Source organism: Arvicanthis niloticus, chromosome 18 (assembly GCF_011762505.2).
Source record: "Arvicanthis niloticus isolate mArvNil1 chromosome 18, mArvNil1.pat.X, whole genome shotgun sequence".
Taxonomy (NCBI): Eukaryota; Metazoa; Chordata; class Mammalia; order Rodentia; family Muridae; genus Arvicanthis; species Arvicanthis niloticus.
In genome coordinates, this window is record NC_047675.1 from 11,002,443 (window position 1) to 11,030,077 (window position 27,635).

The 27,635-nt window shown below is 43.4% G+C and overlaps 1 protein-coding gene across 6 annotated transcripts; it reads right to left on the reverse strand.

Moving 5' to 3' along the window:
* Positions 1–600: 600 nt before the first annotated feature.
* Scoc (short coiled-coil protein) lies at positions 601–26,478 on the reverse strand. 6 transcript variants are annotated; one of them, XM_076915469.1, is made up of 4 exons: positions 26,323–26,478; positions 4,145–4,216; positions 3,713–3,793; positions 601–2,134 (listed from the first exon to the last, which is right to left on the reverse strand). In XM_076915469.1, the coding sequence occupies exons 1-4, from the start codon at positions 26,399–26,401 to the stop codon at positions 1,992–1,994; spliced, it is 375 nt and encodes a 124-aa protein (XP_076771584.1). In that variant the 5' UTR covers positions 26,402–26,478; the 3' UTR covers positions 601–1,991. The 6 variants fall into 6 exon arrangements, with proteins under 6 accessions (XP_076771584.1, XP_034378750.1, XP_076771585.1 ...); XM_034522859.2 differs by having other exon boundaries at positions 3,713–3,796; positions 26,323–26,477; XM_076915470.1 differs by lacking the exon at positions 26,323–26,478 and adding an exon at positions 7,056–7,197.
* Positions 26,479–27,635: the final 1,157 nt, after the last annotated feature.

Here is a 27,635-nt window from a genome sequence, read left to right on the forward strand (position 1 = left end):
CTATCCTGTCCTATAACACGCTAGACCAGGGAAAGAGTGAGAACAGAGAGGCTGGGGGACCTCAAGGGAGGTCTTGGATTTTTGAGCTCACTCCTTACCTGGATGGGGCTGGGGGTGCTGGAATGCTTTCTCTGTGATAAAAAGTAGTTCCAGATACTTTGTAGCAAGAGATCAAGCTGTGGCTGGGGCTGCTATGACAAGTCCTTCACTTCCTTCTACAAGTAAGAAATCACACTGCTCAGCCAATCCAAGGCTTTGGATGTAAAGAGTCCTGGACCATTTCAAGACAGAACCCTTAATACCTAGATTCACAGTCTTTCCTGCAAAAGGAATAATGTAATTGGTGATGCAGAAGCTATGGCTAAAAATGGCAGAACAATCTATGCAACAGAGCCCTCTAGGCTGGGAACAAGGGAGTGTAAGGAGCCTAATCCAGACCCAGCCCCCTCCCTAGAACTTTAATAGAAGGGTAAGCTTCTACAACACTGTGTTACTAAAAGGTTACCGCTGTAGCAGTCTTGGGCCTTAAATAAGATACACTATTACAATGTGGTACCCAATGCAGATGCACATAGCAAGTGTATCAAAACACACACAACCTCTGAAACAGCTTTTTATTAAACAGCAAAGCAGAACTTGAACACAATTTTAAATATTTGTAACAAGATCACAAAAGGGTTGCAAAACGTCTGCAATGTGAGGATTACACATCCATACAGCTAAGGTCACTCATCAAGGCTTACATTAATACACAGATGATCCCACGAGTCAAAGCAGCCCAGTCTGAGAGCCACCAGCTACATTAGTGGGTCTTCCCTATTATAAGACTTTACTATATTTCTGATATTAGCTCCTTATCAAATGGAAGCTACAAATGGAACTTTTAAAATTTGTTAAAAGAATGACTAAAATTCTGCAAACTAAGTTGAGTTTACAGAAATTCTGGGAAAACTGAGATAAGATACTAAGGTTAATAATTATCACATATACAAAACTCTCTTATATTCATGATTCTGATACTAATATACTCTCAATTAATTTTGTAAAAGTTCATCTCCTGGGTACAAACAAACTTTGAGACCAAAGTCTTAACTGGTCTCTCTTAATCCACTTACATTAGACTCAGTCCACTTTCATATATGTCCCAAAAGTGCAGCTGTGGGCCAGAGGTAATGCACATCTGGAGGGAAACACTGGGAGGGTCTTTCTGTTTATCCAGTTTTCCTTCCTATTTCTATCTTTCCTCAACTTTTTTTCCTCAACATATGTAACCAGCATTCCGATCTTTTCAACACCAAATGGACTACTTTATGCAACAGGGAGTTTTTAGCTTCTCAGTATGACAGTTTACAATTCAAAGAAAACCCTTTATTTTTTATAGCTTCAATCTATTTTCAATTGATTAAAGAGAAACCAGCAATCCTATCTTATCACTAAATATCACAAATGGCAAGCCTTAGATAAGAAAGTATCTTATTTTGGTTAAGTGTCAACAATTACAGTTCAGGTTACTCTTGCAGGAGATGACTACTGAAGTTACTGTCAGGAAGGGAGATGGGAAGGAAGAGGCAGATGGAGGAGAGGCACAAGACGGTGCACAAGGTACAGAAGCTGTGCATTCAGTACATGGTTTTGGTCACTTTTTCACAACATGGTTATTTTCTTGTATATTTTACTAGTTAGGCTTATGATAAAAGACAGTGCTAAACCTATATATATATAAGCAAATTGGCAAAACATTCATCTTCAAGATTCATAAATATCTGTAATTCTAATATAAAGTCTCTACATGTGCACATTTTCATAGACTAACGTATACGTGTAACATTAACTCAGAGATGCTCTGTTGAGTGTTAGTATTACCTAGATCTGACATTCTCTTTATAAATACTCAGGGAAGCAAACAAAGAAACTCTAACTTTTGGATCATATCCAAGCCTTAAAGGGGAAGAAAAAAGCAGCAATCCATAGAAGAGAGGGAGGTGAACCCTTTACTTCCTTTTGCTTTTTGTATCAGTTGTTTGAAACACACTAGAAGCAGACATGAGGTTTTCTATATATTGTCCAAGAACTTGATTTTCCGATTTTAGCTTCAGATTTTCTTCCTTAACTGCATCTACTCTTGCAGAAAGATCTATATTAAAAAAATAAATAAAAATACAATTATCAATAAAGTCATGGCAATGACTCCATGTTATGAAATGAAAGACCAAGCTGAAGGGTGTGACTCAATGCTATAGCCCTAGCATGTGTGAGACCCTGAATTTGATTCCTAGCACTAACCAGAAATAAATATGACAATTTGTAGATTTTCTGTTTTTTAATTCAGATTCCTGAGGGGAAAGGCTTAGGTTAAAAAACTTTTCCTGAGTACAAATCAGAAGATTGTGACTGTTAATGGTGTTTCCCAGGAGACTTGGGAGTCTGTTAGAGCCTTTCTGTCGGCTCTTACGGTGATTAAGAAAACACTGTATTTCTAACGTATGCATATCCTCACACAAGATGACAGTGTCTTTACTGGAAATGTTTACAATGCACAGCTTAACACACTGGATTCCTACGTTGGATAAAAGATCCAAGCAGCTGCTCTTTTTATAGTTTTATATTAGTTAAAAATTCAAAAGATGCAGGTCCTAATGAACAAATAAAAATTACATCCATTCACATATTTAACAAACATATATAGACCAACAGAAGCAGGCATCATTCTAGATGCAACGGAGAACAAACATGATTGTATGTGGGCACCTGGTCAGTAACGTGGGGCCCAGGTATCAGGAATAAACATTAAACGTCAATATACAGTATGTCACAACTTCTCTAGAGAAAAAGCAAAACTGGTCAAGGGTCCTAAAAGCAGATTAGAAGCGCTGCTTTAGAGTTAACTCTTTTGCTAAGGGTCATCTGAGCAGAGGTCTGGAGGAACTCAGGAAACAAGCTTCACAGGCATGTAAAGGAAGGGACTTAAAGCAGCATTTAAAGAGATTACAGCAATTTAAAGAGAACAGCGTCAGTCAGCCCTCAGCCCGTGTTCCCGGGTAATCTGAGGTGGAGTGTGTGACTGTTACTGTCAAATGAGGAGCTACTGCTCACGTTGTGCCCCAAACAAAAGAAAACAATACTTAATGTCATTAAACATCAAAAACCAGGTAGGTGGTAGTATTAATTTTATGGAAGGAAGTTATAAAATGAAGAAAAAACCCTCAGATCAATTTTAATCTCTAGAAGTAGTGTTTCCTTTTAATTTAATAGAGCTTTCTTGAAACAAGTTGAGTAACACATTGCCAGGATTTAAAAAGAGCGCACACACTAAGTCAGCACATCTGAAGGCCTTAAAGAGGAGAGCAGTGACTGGTCTGAGGGAGGCACATGTGCCCTGGAAACCACAGCCAAACTGTAGACAGCAGGAAGAAGGGAAAACAACTGGGGCAGCAGCGTGACTCCCTGGGTAAAGACATCGCCACCCATACTAAGGACCTGAGTTCAATTCCAAGATGCATGGAATAGAAGGAATGATTCCCACAAGTTACCCTCTGACTTCCACAAGGGTACCCTGGCACACACCCACCACACAGACAAATAAGGGATATATATACATACACATGCACTTACATATATATCAATCACAAAATAACGACAACAACAAAACTACTAACACGGTCTTTGAAGTTAACTAGATGTCATTCACGAAAACTACTAAATGCAATCTAACCTTCAAGTGTGTGTTGGAGTTCCAACACCTGATTAATAAGTCGAGTCTTTTCTTCCAGTTCCACCTGATTTTCAGCATCAACTGCTGTAATAAAAAGTGTTAAACGTATTATTAATACCCACTGTGCCAGTTGTGGCATGTAACACTTAAGATTCTGCACATTTTATAACCATTATCTTAGCTGTCTTAACACAGTCCTTAACTGAGATATACAGAGCCTCTACTTCACAACATTAAGCAGAAAATAACAGATGAACTTGCCACACAGTTACAGAATGGAAGCCACCTTGGGTGCTTTCTAAAGTAAAGGGGAAGAAGTTAGTCCAGACCTAAAGCTCTAAAGACTGTTTCTCTGCTCTTCCCATTGCTTAATGAAGCAAAAGCATCCAGAAAGCCAAAAGCATCCCAGACACCAGAGGGTGAAGACCTCACCGTCCATGTCAGCATTCATCATCTTGGGTAACAGACTTTTAGCTCTTGAACGCAAACTCTTTAATGAATGGTCTGCAGAAAGAAAAAGAAACATATAATAGTAAAACACACGCTTGTTTTACAGAAGACAATACAGTTAATGTGACCCAGAGGAACGCCTGCTGTCCATGCTTTACTGCTCTGAAGTATTAAGTGTGCGTGCATAGATTAGCAAAGGACACAGCAGGACAGTTCCAGTGAGAAGCATAAGGAAAGATGACGCTGGGCTGCTCAGAAATCAAGTACCTGAAGTTAAATGCTGCACACTGCTTACTTATATCATGTGACATGTGCTAGCACAGGGAGATGAAAATGTAAATACTCAAAACAGGAAACATCTTAACTACAATCTTGGGACATCAGGATAAAGAAAGATTCAGCAACGCTGTAAATCTTTTCACTAAGGACAATTATAAAAGGAGCAAAGGTACACACACAAATCTTTCCAAGACAGAACGCCCAGGGTACAAATATGAAAGTGGACTCTCAGGCAGCTCAGTCTGAAAGCTACTGAGTAACCTTACACAGCACTACCAAACAACTAGAAAGCTAAGCCCGCTCCTGAGTGCACAAAGCCTGCTTTCTCATGCTTTCCACGGCCGCTTACAGAGTCCCTGCCCATCAAAAAAAGTAAATTACTAGTTTTTTTTTTTTTCAAAATTCTATTTTTAAAGTTATTCAACCTACTACAGTATTTGAAAATCACACTTAAAGAATTCTTCTAGTCAACAAAAGTATGAAACACTGCATGGTCATTTTCTGAAAAGTAGTATTTCCTTTCAGCTTAATCAATGTTCAATTTTTAAATTGGCATAAACTTGCTTTATGTGTACATTTATGTCTGTGTACATGTTTATGTGTATGTGCATGTCTTTGTGCACATGTAGAGGCCAGAAGCAACGTTGGCTATCTCCCTCAATCCCTCTTCCACTGTTTTGCCTTGTTTTGTCTCATTTTGAAGACCTTGAACCTGGAATTCACCAGTTCAATCAGTGTTTGTGAGCAAGCCCCAGAGGTCTTACCTCCACCTCCCAAACATGCATACTGCCAAGCCTGTAATTTGTGGGTTCACTGAATGCTGCACACGGGTACACACACAAACACATACAACCTTATACAATTATTTTGTAACTTACCACCTGCCCATTATTCTCTGAGATCTTTATGTCAGTGCTTTAAAAGACTTTTTTAAAAAATAAAAAAAATCACAGGAAATCTCAATGCCTGTGTGTATCTAGCTTGTTAGTGGATAAGAACCTTTTATAATTTAAATCCAGAATGCAGAAAAGGTAGAAGAGATCAACTTCAGGGATATGAAAAATGCTAGCCCAGGATTAATTTAAATTACCCTTGCATGTTCACTCTGTACCTTCTAAAACTTCTTCTCGAGACGATGTTTAGCACTGTGATTAAAAATCCTCACTCTCTATTTAGGCTCTGAAATTTGGTCAAGTTTAAAAATCTCAGCCTCAGTATCCTCATCCATAAAATGGACCTAATAACTATGAATCGCATGGGTCTGTTCTGAGAATTTAATACGTCCAAATATGTGTTTGTGTCCTTAGTAAGTATTCAACAGATGTTAGCAAACCTTCTAATCTCTGCTCTCTTGTATGGACCACAGAAGACACTTTAGAAAAACCATGCAGCCGAAGGACTCATATTAGGACTCATGGTCTAATCTGAGAGTGGCTTAATTCACATCACAGTAGTCATCTAGAGTCAAGGATACAGTCAATGTCCAGTCTGCTTTCCCATCATTCCACCTCAGCTCCCCTTAACTTCTCAAGGATGAGTCTGACACTCCCCTAATATCCTTCCAAACTCAACCTCCAGACTTCTCTGAAATTAATGTTTTCCACCTGTCATCCACTCACCAGAAATACAGTATTTTTAAAACTTAAAAGTCCAATGCACTACAGTAGTGCACTAAACACTTTACATATACAGTTTTATCAAAAAAGAAGGAAGCTGCAATTCACGGATGTGAATGCTAAGCCTTACAAAGGCTAGAGGCCTTGCCTCACGTTTCATTGCCAAGATATAATTAAGGTCCTAACCCAAGTTTGAAAAACTCGACTCCTTTTGGCGTTTCCACAAACAAAACAAATATAAAATTTCATCTTGCTTCAAGCTGCATCTACTCCTGCGAGATGTTTCTATCCATTCACGTTCTGCTTTGACATTTTGGGGGTTTCAAAATCAATGGAAATCGAGGAACTACATGGTCAATAAGGATCAAACTTAAGTTGGATTCCCTGGGAGCTAGCAGCATATTTAATCACTGGAGCATACAGACACTAGGATTCCTACGCACAGCTTTGAGTCTCAGAAACGGATAACGGTTTGGGGAACCTCTGTCCTTATGGCTATTACGACGTCAGTCTCCGATGGTGTAACAGAAATCTTGGTTTTTCGGGAACCTATGATTTCTCCCTCCCAAACCTTACTCCCCAATATTTGTTCCGCAGGACGCTTGAGAAAAGCTGACAAAGAAACAAACGCAAAGACATCCGTCCCACCCCAGACAGGCATGGGCCACCACGCCTGCAAACCAATCCTAGCACTCGAGAGGCTGAAGCAGGAGGATTGCGGCGAGCTGGAAGACAGCTCGGGCTGTAGAACGTCCTCTCCCATCACCGGGTCCCATCACACCCCCATGGCGTCCGGGTCCCGCACCGTCGGGCTCTTCCCACTGAGCCCGCGGCGTGCGGCCGGGAAGGCGGCTGCGCAGCGATCGGCGGGGTGTCGGGCCTCGCGGCCCCGCGATCGAGCGCCCAGGCCGCCGTCCGAGTCCCCGTTCCATCCGCCCCGCCCCGCAGGGCCTCGGCGGCCCTCCAACCCCGGCCCTCGGCGCCCCCGACTGCCTCACCTTGCGTCTGAGGCGCCGGGAGGAGGCGGGATGGGTAGGAAACCTCAGGCCGCGGCTCTCGGACCAACTGACAGCATCAGCTCCGCCCTTCCCGCCCACGGAGCGTGCGCGGAGCCGAGCGAGGAGGCGTACTCCCACCAATCCTAACGCGAGAGTACACGCCTGCGCACTGGCTGCTAGAGGCCGCGAGAAGCCGGTGGCAAAGCACCAAGGGTCCACCTTTGCCCTAACAAAAGGGCATTGACGCCCAATCAGGATTGTTGGGCGTGTCCTTAAAAAAGCAGCGACCAATCACGGATCAGAAAAGGAGATGCGCCCAAGAAAGCGGTCTTGGCTGAGGATCTTTTGTCTTGCTAGGAGCCTGGAAAGTGAGGTTGGAAGTCTCTCTAGGTTAAAAAAGAGAGTGGGAGGTGGGGAGACAGGAAGACACCGCTGTCCCTCAATTCTAAAAGCACATTTTCCTTCCCACCTCCCATTTCTAAAATTAGAAAACGCACCAAGCTATACCATTAATGGATGTTTCTCTTCGTACCCCATATTCTGGACAATTTTTAAACTTACCGTTCACCTGACCACTTCATGATGCCTTACATCAGTAGTCGCCTGACCTCGCTCGCAGAAAACCCGAGGCTTAATTAAAATTGTGTTTCTTATTCGAGTGTACATGTACAATGCCAGACTTTGGTTTGCCAGGTGGCTTCATTATAACCTAACCTTTGAAACAAAAGTGACTTGCTGTTAGCGGTCACTGACCCCATCTGCAAAGCATTCTCACTTTGACTTTATCAAAACCTTCTGATCTATAGAGGAGAGCTTACAAATACTTCTCGGCCTTTCTTTTTTATATAAGACTCTATTTTTAATTCCATGAATATGTGGCGGGGTGTGTGTGCACGTGTGCAAGGTGCCTACAGATGCCAGAAGAGGGAATCAGATCCCTGGAATTGGGGTTACAGGTGGTTGGGAACCACCTAATGAGCATGCTAAGGCCCCAACTCAGCTTCCTGTGCAAGAGCAATAAGGGCTGTTAACTGCTGAGCCATTTCTACAGCTCCCAGGTGCCTGTCCCCCACCTAACGGAACTTGCCAACTTGTGACCTTAATCCTTTATAAATAAAGTATCTTCCATTTGGTGTTTGAGCAGAATGTGTGTGGCTGGGACTACAATTCGGGATTTGAGGAAAGGAGAAAACAATGAATACGAGAAAATTGGGAAACCCTGGGTAACTCTAAGAGGAATGCCAACAAAATAACAGAGAGAATGAATAGGGGCAGCATTCAAAGAACGATGGGATTTTCCACACACTTTCTTTTCAAATGCACATGGGAGGGTCATAGAAATGGGTTTTTAAAAAAAAATTCGATTTTTTTTTATTGTATGTGTATTTTACTTGCATGTATTTCTCTGAAACACTTGGGTACCCAGTACCCGAGAAAGCCAGAAAAGAGAATTTGATCTCCTGGAACTAGAGTTTCAGACAGTTATGAGCTGCTTTGTGGGTGCTGGAAATTGAACCTGGGACCTCTGGAAAAGCTGTCAGTGCTCTTAACTGTGGAACCATCTCTCCAGCCCCTTCATTTTATTTAATTACATGTATGTGTCTGCGTGCCATTGTGCACATGAGTGATGTGTTCTCTGAGCCCAGACAGGATGTTATCTGAATCCTGGAGCTGGAGTTACAGGCTTTTGTGAGCTGCCGAGCACTGGTGCTGTGACTCAAACTTGTGTTCTCTACAAGAAGAACAGTTCTTGATCATCTCTCCAGCCCCCAACTGATCTCTTGCCTGAAAAGAAGCATCAACAAATTTAGAGTAGCTTACATAGTTGAAATCATACAAATTATTTTCTCTACCCACCTAGAAATTAAATTTGAAATCAGTAAGAAAAAAATATTTTGAAATTCCTGAAAAATTGGAAATTAAAATACACACTTCCCACAAACTGTGAGTCATGGGGGCAATCATGGGAAAATATTTAATTAAGTTAAAATATAAACATATTAAAAATAGTTTAATTAATGTGAGCCTACCAATACATTAAGTTTAAATGTAAACATCAAAATTTGTGGATACAGCTGAAGGAATGCTTAGAAACATTTTTTTACTATTACAGACTTATTTGGAAAATCAAGAAAGCATTCAAATTATAAATCTAAGTATCCCCTTTAAGAAATTAGGAAAAGAAGAACAAGGTTTTTTGCCCCAGTCCCATGAGGCATTGAACTGGGATCAGAAGACCTGGAAGAGAGAACTGGAGGACAGGGGTACACAAAGAATAACGGCTTGTCTATAATCTGATCAAACCATCATTTTAATTTTTTAAATTAAAATTTAAATAGGGTTGTATACACATAGAGGCAGGATGTGGGGAGGGGGATGACACAGGAGCATAGGTATTCTCAGGGCAAGTACAGATATCTTCCAGAACAGAGTTTTGGCTGGGTCAAGAAGCAGGGAACAAGTCACTATGACTCTGTCTATGATTCATTTGTTCTTATCCAAGCTGGTACTTTCCACCAAGGCTACCTACCCACAAGACCTATGACTACTTGTTCTTATCTAAATTGGTAGTTTTCCACCAAGGCTACCTGTCTTCAAGATCTATAGCTATCTCTTCTAGGACCAGTGTTTTCCCACAGAGACCAAGACTTTGTGTTAGCAGGCATGTATGGCTGACTTAGGCCTATGGCTGATTTAGGCCTTCAGTGTATAAGCAAGGTTGCTGCCAACAGTTTTTTTTTTGTTTTGTTTTGTTTTTTTGTTTTTTTTGTTTTTTTGTTTTTTTGGGTTTTTTTTTGTTTTTTTTTTGTTTGTTTGTTTGTTTTTTGTTTGTTTGTTTGGTTTTTAACAAGCAGAAAGAAGGAAACTAGATAATCTGAAGTCAAAAACTTTTGCTCCAGGTTTTTTGGCACACACCTAAGGTTCCAGCATCCAGTATACGGAGGCAGAAGGCCTGTGTGCTGGAGACCAGTCTGGGTTGCATTACAGCCTGTTTCAGTATTCCCCACCAGCCTCTTATCAGATGAGAAAACCATACAATCATGGGAAAAGTGAAACAGAAAGGCAGTATCTTAATTACCTTTCTACTGATGTGACCAAACACCATGACCAAGGCAAATGCTAGAAGGATGGGTTTATTTGGAGCTTATAGTTCCAGAGGGAGGGAAGTCCATCATCATCATGGTGGAGGGCATGGCAGCAGGCAGGCAGGCATACCACTAGAGCAGCAGCTGGGCACTTATATCCCCTCCTCAAAGGGAAGCATCAAGTGCAGTGGGGATGGCAAGAGGCTTTTAAAACCTCAAAGACCACCCCCAGTGATGCATCTCCTCCAGTGAGGCCACACCTCCTTATCCTTTCCAAAGAGTTCCACCAACTAGGAACCAAGGATTCTAATATATGAGCCTATGGGGGCCATTCTCATTCAAACCACAAACCACAGCACGTGTGTGTGTGTGTGTGTGTGTGTGTGTGTGTGTGTGTGTGTGTGTCTATGTGTCTATGTGTCTATGTGTCTTTGTGTCTGTGTGTGTATCTGTGTGGTGTGTGTGTCTGTGTGGTGTGTGTGTGTGTGTGTGTGTGTCTATGTGTCTTTGTGTCTGTGTGTGTATCTGTGTGGTGTGTGTGTCTGTGTGGTGTGTGTGTGTGTGTGTGTGTATGTCTGTGTCTATGTGTCTTTGTGTCTGTGTGTGTCTGTATGGTGTGTGTGTCTGTGTGTCTGTGTGGTGTGTGTGTGTGTATGTCTGTGTCTATGTGTCTTTGTGTCTGTGTGTGTGTGTGTGTGTGGTGTGTGTGTCTGTGTGTCTGTGTGGTGTGTGTGTCTATGTGTCTTTGTGTCTGTGTGTGTATCTGTGTGGTGTGTGTGTCTGTGTGGTGTATGTGTGTGTGTCTGTGTGGTGTATGTGTGTGTGTGTGTGTGTGTGTATGTCTGTGTCTATGTGTCTTTGTGTCTGTGTGTGTATCTGTGTGGTGTGTGTGTCTGTGTGGTGTATGTGTGTGTGTATGTGTGTGTGTATGTCTGTGTCTATGTGTCTTTGTGTCTGTGTGTGTGTGTGTGTGGTGTGTGTGTCTGTGTGGTGTGTGTGTGTGTGTCTATGTGTCTTTGTGTCTGTGTGTGTATCTGTGTGGTGTGTGTGTCTGTGTGGTGTGTGTGTCTGTGTGGTGTATGTGTGTGTGTATGTGTGTGTGTGTGTTCTGATGCTGCATTGAAGTCCCATACAAGCCAAGCATGTGATTTACCACTGAGTTACAAGAGTGGGTTGGTTTTTTTGTTGTTTTTTTTTGTTTTGTTTTGTTTTGTTTTGTTTTTTAAGGAATGGTAAAATTTACAATCAAGGAAGATTCATCCTGAAAGAGAGGTGGGGACATTACTAATTACCAACATCAGTGATTAAAGCCAGGGCCTCACGGTCCATCCTGTAGATGTCAAAGGCTATAAAGATACTACAGCAGCCTTGCAGCAGGGTATGGAACTTGGAGGAAACTGACAATTCTTTGAAAAGAAAAACAACACCAAAGCTCACAAGAACAGATGACACCCAGATGACATCTCTATTTAAAACTGTCAGTGAGCTGTTCCTACAAAGACTATTGCAGATCCGGAAGGATCTGTGGTAAAATTTTCCAGAATTTTTAACAAAATTCAATTCTGTACAGTCTTCCAGGAAACACACAGAAGAGACCATTCTCCAAATTTCAAAAAATTCCTTCAAATTTCAAAAGGAGGAAAAGTCCACTAGTCAGAGGCTGGGAACACCTCAAAAGAAATGATGGCACTTTAGGGATGCCTGTGGCATGAATCAGGTGGCATTTTGTAGCTTACTCCTGACCTTTCTTTTACACCATTTAACCTAACTTCTCCACACTTCCAGGCTGGGTGAGAGTGCAGTGGGTAATTTGCCATGCTAGCATGAGGACCTGTGGAGACAAACCCAAGTGTGGTGGTGAGCACTTTTAATTCCCTTGTTGGGGAGAAGACTAACAGATATCCAGGGTTTGCTGAACTGGTGAGTCCCAGACCAGGGAGAGACTCTGTCTTAAAAACACAAGGTGGGGTAGGCATCCTAAGGAATGTTTTCCAAGGTTGACCTGTGGCCTCTACAAGCACAGGTGTATGTGTAGCGACCTAGAAACACATACACACAAGGGGGTGTAAATAAAAACCTACATGTGATTTGTTTTAAACAATTGGCTAAACTAACCACAGGGAAACAGGGCCAGACCCCTCTGCTCATCCTGGCAAAAGCAGAATGTTCTGAAAAGCCTTGCCACTAGGGGGCCAAGGCTGTTCTAAAATTCAGTGGCAACTAGTTTAAGTCTTAAGAGATGTTAAGCTATGTTGGGGGGTGGGGGGTGGGGAAATTCCTGAAGTTAAACACAGAACCCGATATGTCAGATGCATTCCGGACAAGAGTGAAACCTGGGTTTCCCTTGTTTCATTGTGAGTAGATCACAAACAAGCATCTCTCAGTGGGAAGGAATGTAACACGCGTCTCCTTCATCCACAGATGTAGGACATCTGCGTGGATCTCTCCACCCCTGGTGTTCATTGGTACAATGTCTTTTCCATCCCAAGAGTTTTGTGCCAAAATAAATGTTACCAGACGTTTGCTAACAACCTTCATAGACCACAGTCCAGTCAACAGTTTAACATTTCATGCAAATGTATTTGTGGTTCTCTTTTAGATTTGATGTAAAAGGCCTATCATGTCCTCTATTAGAGAAATGACAGCCCCAGCCTCAGGCAGACACACACCATAATCCCAGCACTTGGGAGGCAGAGGCAGGAGAGTACAGATTCATGACCAGCCTGGACTGCATGGCCTGAACTGCACCGAAAGTTCCTGTCTTAAACAAAGCACACTGACCTCACTGTGCCGCTTCAGACTACAGAAACAGAATCCCCGTTTTGCCTTTCATGTTTGCAGGGAAGATAAGATAAACAGAAGGGAAGCCTGAGTATCAACTGGAGCTGAACAGAAATCCCTGCATCTGATTTCTTATATTCCTTGAGGACAGCAACTGTGTTCTGTCCACAAATGGAGCTGCACTGCCCAGCATCTCGATGTGATTCATAAACTGCCTGTATTCCTCCCTGGGCTCTCCACTTTTCTGGGTTGAGAGAAGCATGCTTGTTTGGCATGATCTCCATGTCATGGTACACTACTGACCTCTAGTGGTGAAACTTAGTCAAAATAAGTTTCTCCACACGCAGAACTTTATGTTTCATATGACATTTTCTGCTTGTTAAGTGACTTTGCCACTTTACGTGGTGATTAGTGTCTGTTTGTACTCAAAAGGCATAATTTTGGCATTTCTTATAGAACATTTTAGCTGAAGAGTTGTCAAATGATTTGTGGGGTTTGGGGGCTTTTTGTTTTTGTTTTCTATCCTATGCAGAAAATGAGGTCAGAAGAATAAAATCCTTCCTGACTCTCTGCAAGATCAAGACTGAAACTCTCAAGGGTCTAATCATGCCTCCACTGTGGCTCCCTCTTACCAGCTGATGTAAGCCCCTTGCTGAAGGGAAACAGTCTTATATACAGCTCTACTCAGGGCAGGCACACGACCACCATCCTTCCCCGGTGACACCATTGTATGTGTGAGCAAAGCCAAATCTGTTTCTATAACTTACACATCCTCTGGTAGATTGACTGAACAGGAAAGGCTGTGTCTGCCTGTGGATCTGCACCAAGACCCCACATCTGGAGCCTGCACATGACATCACACTAGCTGAGACTTCAAAGGGGGGAATCTTTGAAGAAACTGAGTGTATTCTGAATGCGGGAGGTTGTAAGCAGCTTTTTCAGCATGTCCAGAAGAACAACTGACTGAGTAACTGGACAGTGAATTCTTTGGATTTCTCCCAAGCATTATTGCCCATATTCCTTCCCATTTTGAATCTGAACAGGTTTGAATTGCTTCCTCCCATGAATTGTGACGTGCTCTGAGGAAAATTCATCACCAAGAATAAGTAGGACTTCCCAGAGACCCTTGTCCTGATGTCCTAAAAAGGCCATGTTTGGGGGCTCTGATTGACAGCTCCAGCTCAACAATCAGGCTATATCTGCATCCAATGTCATCAATACTTTAGGGTAGTAGTGACCCCTTTGGGGGTCACATATCAGATATCCTTCATATCAGATATTTACATTACAATCCATAATAGTAGCAAAATTACAGTTATGAAGTAGCAACAAAATAATTTTATGGTTGGAGGTCACCACAGCATGAGGAACTGTATTAAAGAGTCTTTGCATTAGGAAGGTTAAGGTGTGTGGCCAGAGGCTTACAAACTGTTGAGGCCAGGAATTGTACTCAGTACTTTTCCTTCTGCTATGACCACATACCTGAGAAGAAACAACTCACGGGAATAGAATTCATTTCAGCTTATCATGCAAGGGGAAATTCACCATGGTGAGGAAGGGCATCTGAGCCCATCATGGCCTCAGTCAGGAGGCAGGAAGTGAACAGGAAGTGGAGCTAGAACAAGAAACCTCCGAGTATGGCCCTACTGATCCTGGCCCAATACTTTCAGCCAGGACCCACCTGTTAATGAACACACAGCCTCCAAACACGCCCACCAGCTGGAGAACTGGGGAGCAATTTCACATTCAGACCACAGCAGGCATGAGATCCAGTTAAGAGGAGGACCAAGAAGCCCATGGGATATGAGGCATGTGGAGGCAAGGCCACAGAGAAGAGTGAGAGAGCCTAAGAGGCAGAGTAAAGGTCAATGGGGAGCCCTGTGGGGTACAGATTATGAGGTACTTTTCAGTTAAGATGCCTTACTCATAAGCCTCCCTTAGAAGAGTAAAAGTGAGACCAGATATTGTCCTTAAAAAATATAGGAGCACCTACAGCCAAACAGTAGGCTTGGGGGCTCTTATGGAAGAATAGGAGGAAGAACTGAGTCCCTGAAGGGGATGGGAACTCCTCAGGAAGACAACAGAGTCAACTAATCTGGATCCTTGGGGTCTCAGAGTCTGAACCACCAACCACAGAACGTACTCTGGCTGGACCATGTTGGTCACTGTGGTGGTTTGAAGATGCTTGGCCCAGGGAGTGGCACTGTTTTTGAGTAGGTGTGGCCTTGTTGGAGAAAGTGTGTCATTGTGGAGGGTAGGCTTTGAGACCCTCCTACCTGCCTGCTCCAAAGTCAGTCTTCTCCTGTTTGCCTTTGAAACAAAATGTAAAATTCTCAGCTCCTCTAGTGCCATGCCTGCCTAGACGCTGCCATGCTTCCCACCATGATGATAATGGATTGAACCTCAGAACCTGTAAGCCAACCCAGAATAAATGTTGTCCTTCATAAGAGTTGCCTTGGTCATGGTGTCTCTTCACAGCAATGGAAACCCTAAGACAGTCACCCTGCCTTATTCTTATTGGAGATAAATCTGGAGGGTAATTTTTAGAAATGAAGTGGATGCAGATGAAAGATTTGAACAATTCAAGGTAGTGGTATTAGAATCTCTGCACACTTCTTCAAAGTGTTATCTTAAAATTATAAAACACTAGTTTATACATTAAAACCACATATAAAAATTTAACTTGGAAAAACACACATGAAGTAAATCTTTTTTAAAGAGAGAGAATTTCTTTTAAAGTACTTATAAATCTTCCATAAATTGATCTTTTCAAATATAATAAAAAAAAAAAACTGGCAAGCCATGATTGCTCTGAGGGGAACACTTTCGGCTTATACTGTATCACCTACTTTCTCCTCATACCTCATGCTGAATCCCCCACTTCCTAGCATTGATTTTTCTAAGACAACTCTTACACGCATTAGCAAAATTCCAGATGGGCATAACATAAGCACCATTGCTTCAAGTGTTTTTCAGAATCCGATCAGTTCCCTGTTCCCATAAATCAGTCAATCTGCACCAAAAAAAAAAAAAAAAAAAAAAAAAAAAAAAAAAAAAAAAAAAAAAAAAACCTTGTAGTAGTGTGTCCCCACTTTTTGTCCTTTTCATAGACTCAGGCTGATTGGCAGAGTGATGTCAGCTAAGACAGACTCATGGGCTGTGTAGGACTGTAAAAGGCAGCCTGGTTCCTGGTTGAGCAAAGGCTAGAAACCCCAGTGACCCTCAAGGGACGGCAGATGTTTTGCCTGGTTCCTCGACACTAGGCTCCTGACATGACAACCCTCATAGATTTGTGACCATCAGTCACATAAGGGCAATGCCCCAAGCCCCTCCACAGAACATGACCACAGGTCATGTAGGCTCAAGACAGATCTCCATTGTAATGATGTACCTAAAGGCCTGAAGGGCTTATCCAATTAAGCTTTCCTTTCCAGACACTCCTGCTTGCAAAAGGTATTTAACCTCCGGCTTGCCCTGAGAAATGGGGTACCGTTTTACTCATCTACTCTCCACCATGACAATAAATGTCTTAAAACCATGGACTGTATCTTTTCATCGGGATCCGCCCATGAGGAGTCATAGAGAGGGCCTTCACCCATAGAACTGCCATCTAGTCTCCCTTACAAGGCTCTCTGTGCTCCCAGCCACAACCACCAAGCCAAGCCAGCCGCCTGCCAACAAGCCACAGACTCTATCCTTGTGGGACCCAGCTAGAGCTCTCCTTTCCCCCTCTGCCCTGGGCTAGATCCAGCCTTGAGGCCCCACTCGGTTCTCAGATCTTCCAAGGCTCTGAGGACCAAATGGCACTGACCTCCCTGCAGGACCAGGGACTCCCAAGCAAGCTCTGGCTGTCCTGGAGCAGTGTCCCCTGCCTTCCCCATAGCCCAACACCTGCCCTTTGACAGCGTGGGGTAAGCACAGTGAAAACTCCCATGTCCTGCTCCCCCAGCATGGAGACCTGTGGTAGAGTGGATGGGGGACCCCATTAACCCTACAGGGATGAGACAAGACCTGTGGAGGACACATGATGTTTGGAGGAACTATAAATAGACTCAACAGGAAATAAAGGAGGCAGAGCTTGGCTTGTTTATAGAGCTAGTTGTGCGATGCTTGTTGGTCTTGTGTCTTTGCTGATCTTTCCTTCACTGAGAGTGACACAGCTGAGAACTTTTCTTGGAGCTCCTGTTGACCTTGGTTCCTCCTGCTGACTTGTGCTGAGGCTGGGGCCTGGCTGTTTCTGCTAGGTCATGCCACGGCTGCTGATTCTTGTTTGCTATCCCAACTCTACCAAATGGAACTGGACTGCTGGTGTATCCATGAAGTGTTTGTGAGTGGATCGAGTTGCTGCTACTGACCTGTGAACCAAACTGTTAATTTCCTGACAACACAGATGGGATTTACTCCAAAGAACCATTTCTAAACAGGTCTACTTCCCCGGTATCCTTTCTTTTCCATTCCTCTGGTGGGTGGTAGACAAGAAGGGAAGTTAAAGCATTTAAGAATTGTCACTTAAAGTAGACGTTAAAACAATTAAGGTTACAACCCACCATCCTGAGTAAGGTAACCCAGACCCAGAAAGACAAATATGGTATGTGCTCACTTATATGTGGGTGTTAGATGATAAGTCATTGATAAGCTACAATGTGCATAACCACAGAGATTATATAGAGAGGAAGGGGCTGGAAGGACAGAAGGATAGATGGATAGATTTTTCTGGGAAGGGGAAATAGACTATATAGTTTGGGTGAACAGGGTTTGGGGATGGGGGGGTGGCTGAAACTGAAGGGTCAAACACTGAGTGGAAGAGAAGAGGGATTGGGGAGGGAATGGGTGAAGAGACAGCTAAAACTAAAGGCTATTAGGAGTCTAAGGAATTCCAATACAGTAGAAGCTTCCTAAAATGTATACATATATGATCTATATTAAATCACCAAATAATGGGGAAGACAAAGCCCTACCTGGATATCTCTTGTCACCAAAGGAAGCTTCCAATACCCAGAGTGCATCATATCTAATTGAGTTGTGGCCAAAGTAGTTCTGAGAGAATGCCCAAACAGCCCAGGCTAAGGCTGTTGGTTTCGCTCAAACTGACAGTAAGGCTCTATTGCTGAAGCCAACACCTACACAACACGAAGAAGTTGCAAGGTAAGCTGATGCAGTCGTAGCTCAAAGCTCAAAGCTTGCAGGAATAACCAGCCAATAAATCACGCCATGAGATGGAGCTCACACCCCACAATGCTTGGGTGGTCAACAACCTGAGGCTAGATAGGGACCTGAGGTAAAACCAGACAGTACTGGTCTGCTAGAGGAACATAACAATAAGATGACTCCTAATGACATTCTGTTCTATGGATCAGTGCCTTGCTCAGCGCCATCAGAGAAGTTTCCTCCTTCAGTAGATGAACAAACACAGAGACCCACAGAAATAGGTAAGCAGTGAGAGACTTCAGGACACTCAGCCCTAAAACTTTTAGAGCTTTTAGTCTAAAAAGGATGTCTCCATCCAATCCCTTCCCTCGGGGCTCAAGGCACTGGGTGGAGGAGACAGAAAGAGGGCACGAGCCATCTCCCAGCGCCATGCACGCACTTCCTAGGAGCTGTTCCTCATTCTTGACATTAATCTTTGAGACATATAGCTAGCTATAAAACATGGGCTTACTTCCAATATTTACTTTTGTAACTTTCTTCATTATGTGATAAGGGTTTCTTTTCAATATAGTCACTAGTTGTCTGAGTTTCTAAAGAAGTCAACATATTTCCTAATTGTCAGGAGAAACAAGGACCTTCAGGAAAACCACAATGATGGGTCATCTTTCTGCAAGGCCTGTCTGGGTTTTTCTGCCTCTCACACAGGAATTTATATTTTTTAAAACATGGCCTCCAAAATACAGTCATGGGGGCACAACAGCACCTGCCGGTTATGACTTCATGTAATATTTTTTCATCAAATGATTACATATTAAGCAAAAAGGATAATGTTCCAAATTACAAAGTGAACAAATAAAAGGATTAGAATTTATGATAGTTTAAAAATAACATGATGTACAAAATATGTTCTTGGAGAAACACTTTGAAGTATAGGCTTACCCAGGGCACTTCTCTAGAGACACACAGGCTGAGAAATTTACTTTTCTGAGATCAACAGTCACTACCAAGTAAAGAGTCCCTCATTATCCACCTGAATCAAGTCTGTGAGAAGGCTCAAAGCAAGAACAGAAACCCACTGTGCAAGGGTTGCCTGGGGAAGCTCGTTCTAGCGGGGAGCTCAAGCCACTAAGAACTGCAAAGGGATTTTAAAGTGATAAGAACATGGTATAGAAGCATGACCTCTTTCATGGGGTGAAAGCTAAATAGTAACCTTCTCTCCTTCCCCCTACCCCTCTCCATGCTGCTCTCCTCTCCCTCCCCTTCCATCACACAGGACCCTGGAGCATGGTTAGCCAGTATATGGAAGTAAATAAAACTACAATCTTTGGGAGTCCCCTGAGGGAAATCATAGCGCAATCATCAAAAATTCTGAATACGTCAACGTGAAAAGAAATCTAATTCCACTTCTTTTTCTTGTTGTTGTTGTTCTTGTTGCTGCTGTTGTTGTTGTTAATCTAGTGAAGGGGAAAAAATCTCTGTTTTTATAAGGAGACTTATCAACAGTTTTGTCTTTTAAAGGAAAAGTCAAAGTAGCAATACTTATCTTTTGGTGAGAAAATGAAGCAACGCTCTTGACGACGGCAAACATTTAGATGTTGCTCCAGCAGGCTGTTTGTTAACCTTGTTTATTAACTGATTTGTTTAATTATGCTAAATCATTTGTTTCAGTCAAGAGGACTTATCTGACTGAAGACGGTTCTACAGAGAGAACATTTAACAATGAGTAGTGATGCATCAGAGATCAGTGGGCCACTGCAGAGCAGTCAGCTAATGGCCTTCTTAAATGGCTTACATTAAGCCTCGAAGACAATTTTTTTCCAGACCCAGGGAGGAATTCCTAATGCCACTGTCATATAGTCTTTATCCTACAGGGACAGATGTCTCATAGTGCCAATGTCATGATCCATACTCAGAGGGACTTGAATGCCAACAAGACTGCTGAGACCTTCTGCCATCTGCAATGAATATACTTGTTTGTTTCCAAGAAAGACAATGTTTCCATGATAAAACAGTCTTTTCTGGCACCTTTAAAGGTATCTGAACAACCTCTGTACATGGTGTGTGCGAGTGTGCACATATGAGTGTAAAGGTCAGAGATTGACATTAGTTGCCTCTATCACTATCCGAGTTGTTTTGAGACAGAGTCTCTCACTCAGCTTAAAGCTCACTGATTAGGTGAGACTAGCTGCTGGTTGGCAAGCCCTGGGGACTCTGGTTTCTGTTTCTCTGACTTGGGTTACAACACATACTGCTTGCCTTGTCTGGTGGCTTCTTCTTCTTCTTCTTCTTCTTCTTCTTCTTCTTCTTCTTCTTCTTCTTCTTCTTCTTCTTCTTCTTCATCCTCCTCCTCTTCATCTTCTTCCTCCTCTTCCTTTTCCTCCTCTTCCTTTTCCTCCTCCTTCTCCTCTTCTTCTATCTCTTACTCCTCTTCTTTTTTCTTCTTCCTCCTCCTCATCTTTTTCTTCCTCTTCCTTCTTTTCTTCTTCTCCTCCTTTTCCTTCTTCTTCCTCTTTTAGAAATAGAGTCTCATTATGTAGCCCTAGAACTCACTCTGTAGACCCAACTTGAGCTCATGGAGATCTGCCTGCCTCTGCCTCTTGAGTGCTAGAATAAAAGGCGGTGCTACCATCCCAGATCCGTGACTGGGTTTCTACATAAGTGCGTAGGATCAGAATTCAGATCCTCATGCCTGCATGGAATACCAGTTGTTTTCTGTTACTATGATAAAACACTGAGCAAGAACGACTCAGGGGAAAGGGCTTTATTTTGCTCATAGTTCCACATTTCAGCCTATCACTCAGGGAAGTCAGGGCCAGAATTCAAGGAAGAACCTTGAAGCAGAAACCACAGAGGAATGCTACCGACTGACTCGATCTCCATGAATTGCACAGCTTGCTGACCAGCCTAAGGGGAACACCACCCATAGTGATCTGGACCCTCCCACACCAGTCATTAGTCCAGAAAATGCACCCACAGACTTGTCCACAGACCAACCCGATGAGGGCAATTCCTCAGTTGAAGTTCTCTCTCCCCAGGTGACTCTAGTTTGTGTCAAGTTGACAAAAACACACTACATGTGTGGCAATGACTGAGCAATCTCCCCAGCTCCCTAAATTACCTTTTAAATTACTGTTCATAGAAAAATTCTACAGGGGGTGTAAACAGACACAACACATGGGAATTCCACTAATTCTGACCAGCATCCCACCTGCCACACCTGTGTGCATGTGTATACATATGGATGACATTCTCCGGGTCAATCTTGTTCAATCATATGTCCATTCCAGAATGTTCCTTAGCATAACTGACTCCCAGGGTATCCATGGTAACCCAAAGAAGCCATTTACAGTCACATGAGAGACATGGAAGTGAGATGTTGGCTGCAGATGCTGGCTCCCTTTAGCACCAAGGCCTCTTCAAGAGCAAGACTCCTACTATGGGTCAGGGTCTCTTTAGGCTGGACAGACACAAATCTATTTCCCTTTTTACCTCATGTTATAGTGGCAGATGAGATAAAAAGGAACCCAGGCCCTTTCTACCTTTTCCTTGGATTGCTAACTGATGTCTGATCTTCCACTTGGCAGCAGAAACAGCACATGGCTTTCTGAATTTCAAACCAGGCTTGTTTGAGCCGTCGTGGGAGCTATAGAGACTCCTTCTGAATGCTGGGAGAAAGCAGTACTAAGTAAAAAGCACATAGCAACTATGCCACTTGCCTGAGAAGCACATTGCAACCTGACAGTGGGGACCAATTGGCTGATGCCAACAGAAACTTTGAATATGATTAAAGACAGGTTTTAGAAAACAGAGTGAGGAAGGAGGTTGGGGCACAATGGAAGGGAAGGACATTGAGGAGCAAGTACAGAGCACAATGATGAGAGGAGCCTTGTTGTGAGAATGGACCTGCGCTCCTGGGTGGAGAGCGTATGCACGTCCACCTCTCTCAGGCACCTTTAGTAGGACTACATCAACAACCAGTTCAGGCTTAGAGCACAATGTGACACCTTGATGTGGTGACACCACTCTGCGGTTACCACGAAAACTGATGTGTCCTCTTCCAGCCTAGAAGGAAACCCTGCTGAAGCTCCTTGAAGTAAGAGCAGAGGGTCAAGGGTCTACAATGTGCTGGCTGGGTGGCAGGCTGGATCAAGACACCTCTTTGTTAGCTCAGTCTTCAGAGGGATTCCTGGGCATTTTCTTAGGGTCACTTTGCATCTGATGAGTTCAGGCTCTGCAGTGCCCACTAGCTACTCAGAGCCTCACAGAATCACATCCTGGAATCTCCTACTCCAGAGCTCAGGCCCTTCCTGCCACCCCACCTGCTGGCTCTTTAGCTAAGCAGGTCTCATCTACTGCCTGGCAGATGAGAGTATTTGATCATTATTTCCTGAAAGAAGAAGCGAAGTGATCCAAAAGTAAGTATAGGAAAAGGAGCTCAAATAAAACTGCAGAAATAATTTAGGAATGGCTGTCTACCTAATTTGTTCTCAGCTGAGCAAACAAATCCAGTCAGAATTATGCAGCAAAAAAAAAAAAAAAAAAAAAAAAAAATGTATTGAGAGCCCATTATGGGTCAGACTCTGTGCTTCATGCCTGAGGGACAGACATGTAAAACCTGTGTTGTGTCTCCTAGATAGATGCTCATAGTCTGTTGAGTGAGATATACATGCACATCGCATGTATGTTCAACTTGCTTGTATTGCTTACATCGTATGTATGTACAATATCCTGGCATTGCTTACTTTCCTTGTTATGAGGAAATCCCTGAGAAGAAGAAAGTAAAGGGAGGATGTTGTTTGAATTCATAGTGTGAGGGTACAGTCGATCATGGCAGAGAAGTCGTAGCAGCAGGAACATGAGGCTGGTGATCACACTGCATCTGCTGTCAGGAAGCAGAGAGCCATGTTCAGCTCACCTTCTCCTTTTTAGTCAGTCTGGGACTCCAGACTATGGAAGGATGACACCCACATTTAGAGTGGGTTTCTCTGTAGCAAGATGGTTTCCTGCTGCTGCTACATTGTTTGCAGTGGAGCTGATGGGGGAGGAGCTAATGTGGGAGGAGCGAAGAGAGAGAAGGGAGGAAGGGGAGGAGACAAAGGGAGGAGGCAGGAGAGAAAATGGCTGGAGACATCTGTGTGTCTTTAGCAGTCTCAGGTCTCATATCTAGGTTAGTTAATTGGGTTAACAATTCTAATTGTGTGGACATCTTGTTAATTGAGCATTACCAAATTTATAAAGCTTTTGGATAATAAGTATTAGAGTCTCACTTCTGCCGGGTACCGTGTGAATGGCAGTTATTATCAGGGGCTCAGTCAAGCTTTGTGGAGACAGTGTGGTGGATTGGCAGAGCCAGTTACCACAATGGCATCTCATGGATACCAGGGCTGGTGTTTCTGGCTGGCTGGAACCGCAGTCTTTCGGGTCTAGTTGTGGTACATGTGGCCTCTGGCCGCTTCCAGCTGTGGTGTGCGTGGCTTCTGGCAACGGAGCATGGCAGCCTGAGGTAAGCATAGCCACCACTGCTGCTTAGATAGTCGCTCAGCTCATGCAGCGGCATTTTAAAAGTATTAACCACAACATTTCTCCACATCAGTTAACCCACTGTATAGACTCCCTCACAGGCACAGCCAAAGGCTTACCTCACAGGTTGGTCTAGATCCTGGCCGGTTGACACAGTGCTATCCAGCAATACTAATAAGGAGTGCTCATGGACCTTAAGGCAGAAAGAAGAAAGTAGCCCAGTCTGAGGCAATCATGGAGGGCTTTCAGGAGGAGATGCTGCCTGAGTGCAATCTTCTGGGAAAGTAGGAGTTAGCCAGGTAAATACAGGTAGATGGTATTATTTCAAGCAGTGGAGGAACCACTTGAAGCCCAGAGACATGAAATAGGCATCGTGTACAGGGAATATTAAATGTCCCCATAAAGCCCATATAATGTGACAGGAAATGACACTGAAATGACAGGCAGATGCAGGAAATTGAAACTGAATAGTAACTAAGATTAGTCGACAGGGATGGAGAGGCAAAGACTGTAGGTGAAGAAATAAGACTTGGACTGAGAACAGCTGAGGGGTTGGTGCTGTGGCTACCGGGAAGTGGGTGACAGAGGAAGTGGGGGCAGGGTTGGAGAAGGTCATATCTAGGTATAGCTAGTGGGCTGGGGGGCATAGGTTACAGGGTGGGCAGCAGAGACCTTGGCTAGAATTAGTATACAAAAGTGGGAATAGATTGGAGAGATGGAAGATCACCTGGGTCTATTGATAACCAAATTAACAAAAGCCTTACTTAGGGTTTCCATTGCTGTGAAGAGACACTATGACTAAGGCAACTCTTATAAGGACAACATTTAGTTGAGGCTGGCTTACAGGTTCTGAGATTCAGTCAATTATTATCATGGCAGGAAGCATGACAGCGTCCAGGCAGTCGTGACGTTGGAGGAGCTGAGAGCTTTACATCTTCATCCAAAGGAAGCCAGGAGCAGACTGTCCCCAGGTGCCTAGGAGAAGGGTCTCAAAGCCCACCCCCACAGAGACACACTTCCTCCAACAAGGACACACCTACTCCAAATAGGCCACATTTAAAAGTGCTATTCCAAACATATTCAAACCACCACGGGTGGTGTCCACTAACAGTGACGTAGTGACGTAGTGACGTAGTGTTCAGCCATAAGAGGGAAGGAAATCCCTCCAGCTGCATTAACATGGGCGCACTTGGGGTTATCATAAGGAGCGAAAAAGCCAGACACAGAGAGGCAAATGCTCTCTTACTTGTAGAGGGAACTAAGAATGCCAAGCTTACAGAACAGGAATAGAAATGTGGGGTAACTGAGGTCGGGAGCCAAGGAGGTCAGGGGAGACGCTGGGTAAAAGATGAAAAATACTATATAAGAAATGGATAAACAGACTTAAGAAATCTGGTATAGATTATGCTGACGGTCGTTGGTAGCAGCATGTTGTATACTCCAAATTACTGAGGGTGGGTTTGAAGTGTTCTCATCAGAAGAGCAGGCTAAGTAGCTGAATTTTTTAAGCTATTTATGTGATATTTTATTTGTATATAATAACTAGGGTGCGAGTGGGTAGGGTGAACAAAGAGGGGAAATGTTTCAGAAAGTCTCCCTTCTCTCAGGCTCAGCCCACTTCACAAAGCACACAGAGTGTGGCCTGGCTTTGTCCAGGTTCTCCGTAGGAGTCTCCCAGATCAGAGTTCAGGCACTTGGCGTGCACCAGCTGTGCATCCAGCCCTCTGGAAGCCAAGAATTGAGCTTCCTCTCTGCCTTCGCTTCCTTTGCTGCTTTCCTCTGTGAAAGCAGCAAGCAGTGCCCCACGCCATCCCCAGGCCTGTACCTTGTACCTTTCTCTCCGTAAGAAGGTACAAAGTACTCTGAATTCCCAAGAGCCTCCCATGTTTATAGCAGCTTTCCCATGCAGCTGACTGGTGGTTTGTGTTCACTGTCTGGCTACACTTCAGAAAGACACTTTCTGAATTTGAGTATTTAGGAAGAAACTGAAAAAGCTCGGCCACAGGAAACAGCGATTGATGTTGAGTGTTCAAGCTTTTCCTCCCAGCTCAACACAGTAACTCCCAAGGCTTAGCTGCTGGCTTTCTTATGATGATTGTGCTAGAGAGACTTAGAAAACCATCATGTCACACACACACACACACACACACACACACACACACACACACACACACACTTGGCAGGTTGTATTTCTGGATCGCTCCAGCAACTCACAGTTCAGCAATGTCTCTTTTTCTCTGAGAAGTTGGGTGTGTAACAGTTCTGGGTTTCCCTCTCCCATGTAAAATTTGGCAAATTTTGTCTTTGCTTAACACTAAACATTTCTGACACAGGTCTCAAAGCTACTTGGAGCATATTTGAGCATTTTTCAGAAATAATAAACTATTTGAAAAAGTGGAGAAGAAATGAACAGTAATATCATAGACTTAACAGCAACTTTGAGGCTGTGTTCCCCGGACTAGGAAATGAACACTTTATATTTGGGAGGTTTCCGTATTTATTTTTTATAAGTCCATCTAATGAATGTAATTGTGGGAACCATGGCTATCAGTTCATTTAAAAGAAAGAAGAAAACCTGTTCTTAATTAAATACTGACTTTTGTAGCTATATTTTTCAAGTCTTTTCCAACGAGTGTGCCTTGCTGCTGTAATAAATGTAATAAAGGTTATATTTTTAACCGCCTAGCAATCACAGAACTTTCTGTCCGAGCATTCATCCACATGGTTCTTACCTGTGTCGTCCGTGAGAGAAATGCTGGTGAACGTGCTGTCTTCCTCCTTCCCCGTGCCCAACCCGTCCATCTTGTTCATGAGCAATGCCAGCGAGGACTGGCGGCTGCCCCTTGTGCTAGCCCTTGAGGACTGGCGGCTGGCCCGTGTGCTCACCCTAGAGGAGTGGCAGCTGCCCGTGTGCTCGCCCTTGCTGAATCATTAATAAGCACCCCAGCAGGAGCTATCCGATCCTCCATCTTCCTCAGCCTCTCTCGGCTTTCCACTTGAGCTTTGTACGCTCAGCCAGAAACCAGACCCAAGTTAAAGAGTTACAGCGCTTCTTCATGCAAAGCCGGCTGCCACTGCTGCTGTAGCCTGGCAGACAGTGGTGCCGTGTCTTCAATCCCACAGTGTAGTTTCTGTGGGCTGGATTGTGGGTTGGTTACAGAAATTACCCCGAAAGCTTTTGGGGGATGAAATTGAAGGGAAGAGATTGAGTTTGTTTGTTTGACAACTTCTGGATACCTGTTAGAAACCTCTCCGGGAGCTGATCAAGGAACTCGGCTGACCTGGGGGGAAAATTACTTAATCTGCGTATAACCCGAGACTAAGTCTATTGTAAGGGATGGGTTAAAAGTAACTGATACATAAAGTGGAATTGATAAATGGCATTATGTATGTTGGAACATTCATGTACACATAGCTTGCATGTGCTGGCCAAAGATCAGCACTGGCTGTCTTTCTCAGTCTGTCTCCATCTTATATTTTTGAGGCAGGATCTTTTACTCGGAGCCCAACAATTTGCTAGAGGGTTGACAGTGAACTCCTGGACCTGCTGGCCTTCACCCTACCCCAGTAGCATGCTACTGTAACCATCTTTTAGGGTGATGGGATTCCTAACTCAGGTCTCAATGCAAGCAAGCACTTTATTCACTGAGGCATCTCTTCAGCCCTGGAGGTAACATTCTTTACAACTGTTTTCCCAGGGTCCACTACTCCACACCCATATACATAAACAAACCCAAAACTATTTTAGAATTTCAAATCATCACTCTTCTGGGGGCAGGGAATCAACCAAATTTAATGAAGAATTTTCAACAGATACTCAAATAGAATTTGCTGTCTTCTGCACTAAGTGTTTTGATACATAGGATTTTCTCACTCCAGTGCATTGTTGCTAAGTCCAGTAAAATGGATGTGTGAGCTGTAGGAAATTGTAAGTGCAAACAATTAAATTCACTGGAATAGAAGTCCCTCTGATTTTTCAATTACATTTTCCAAATACTGAGTTCCCTGTTCTGTATAAGCTGGAAACACAGGAGGACTCAGAGGA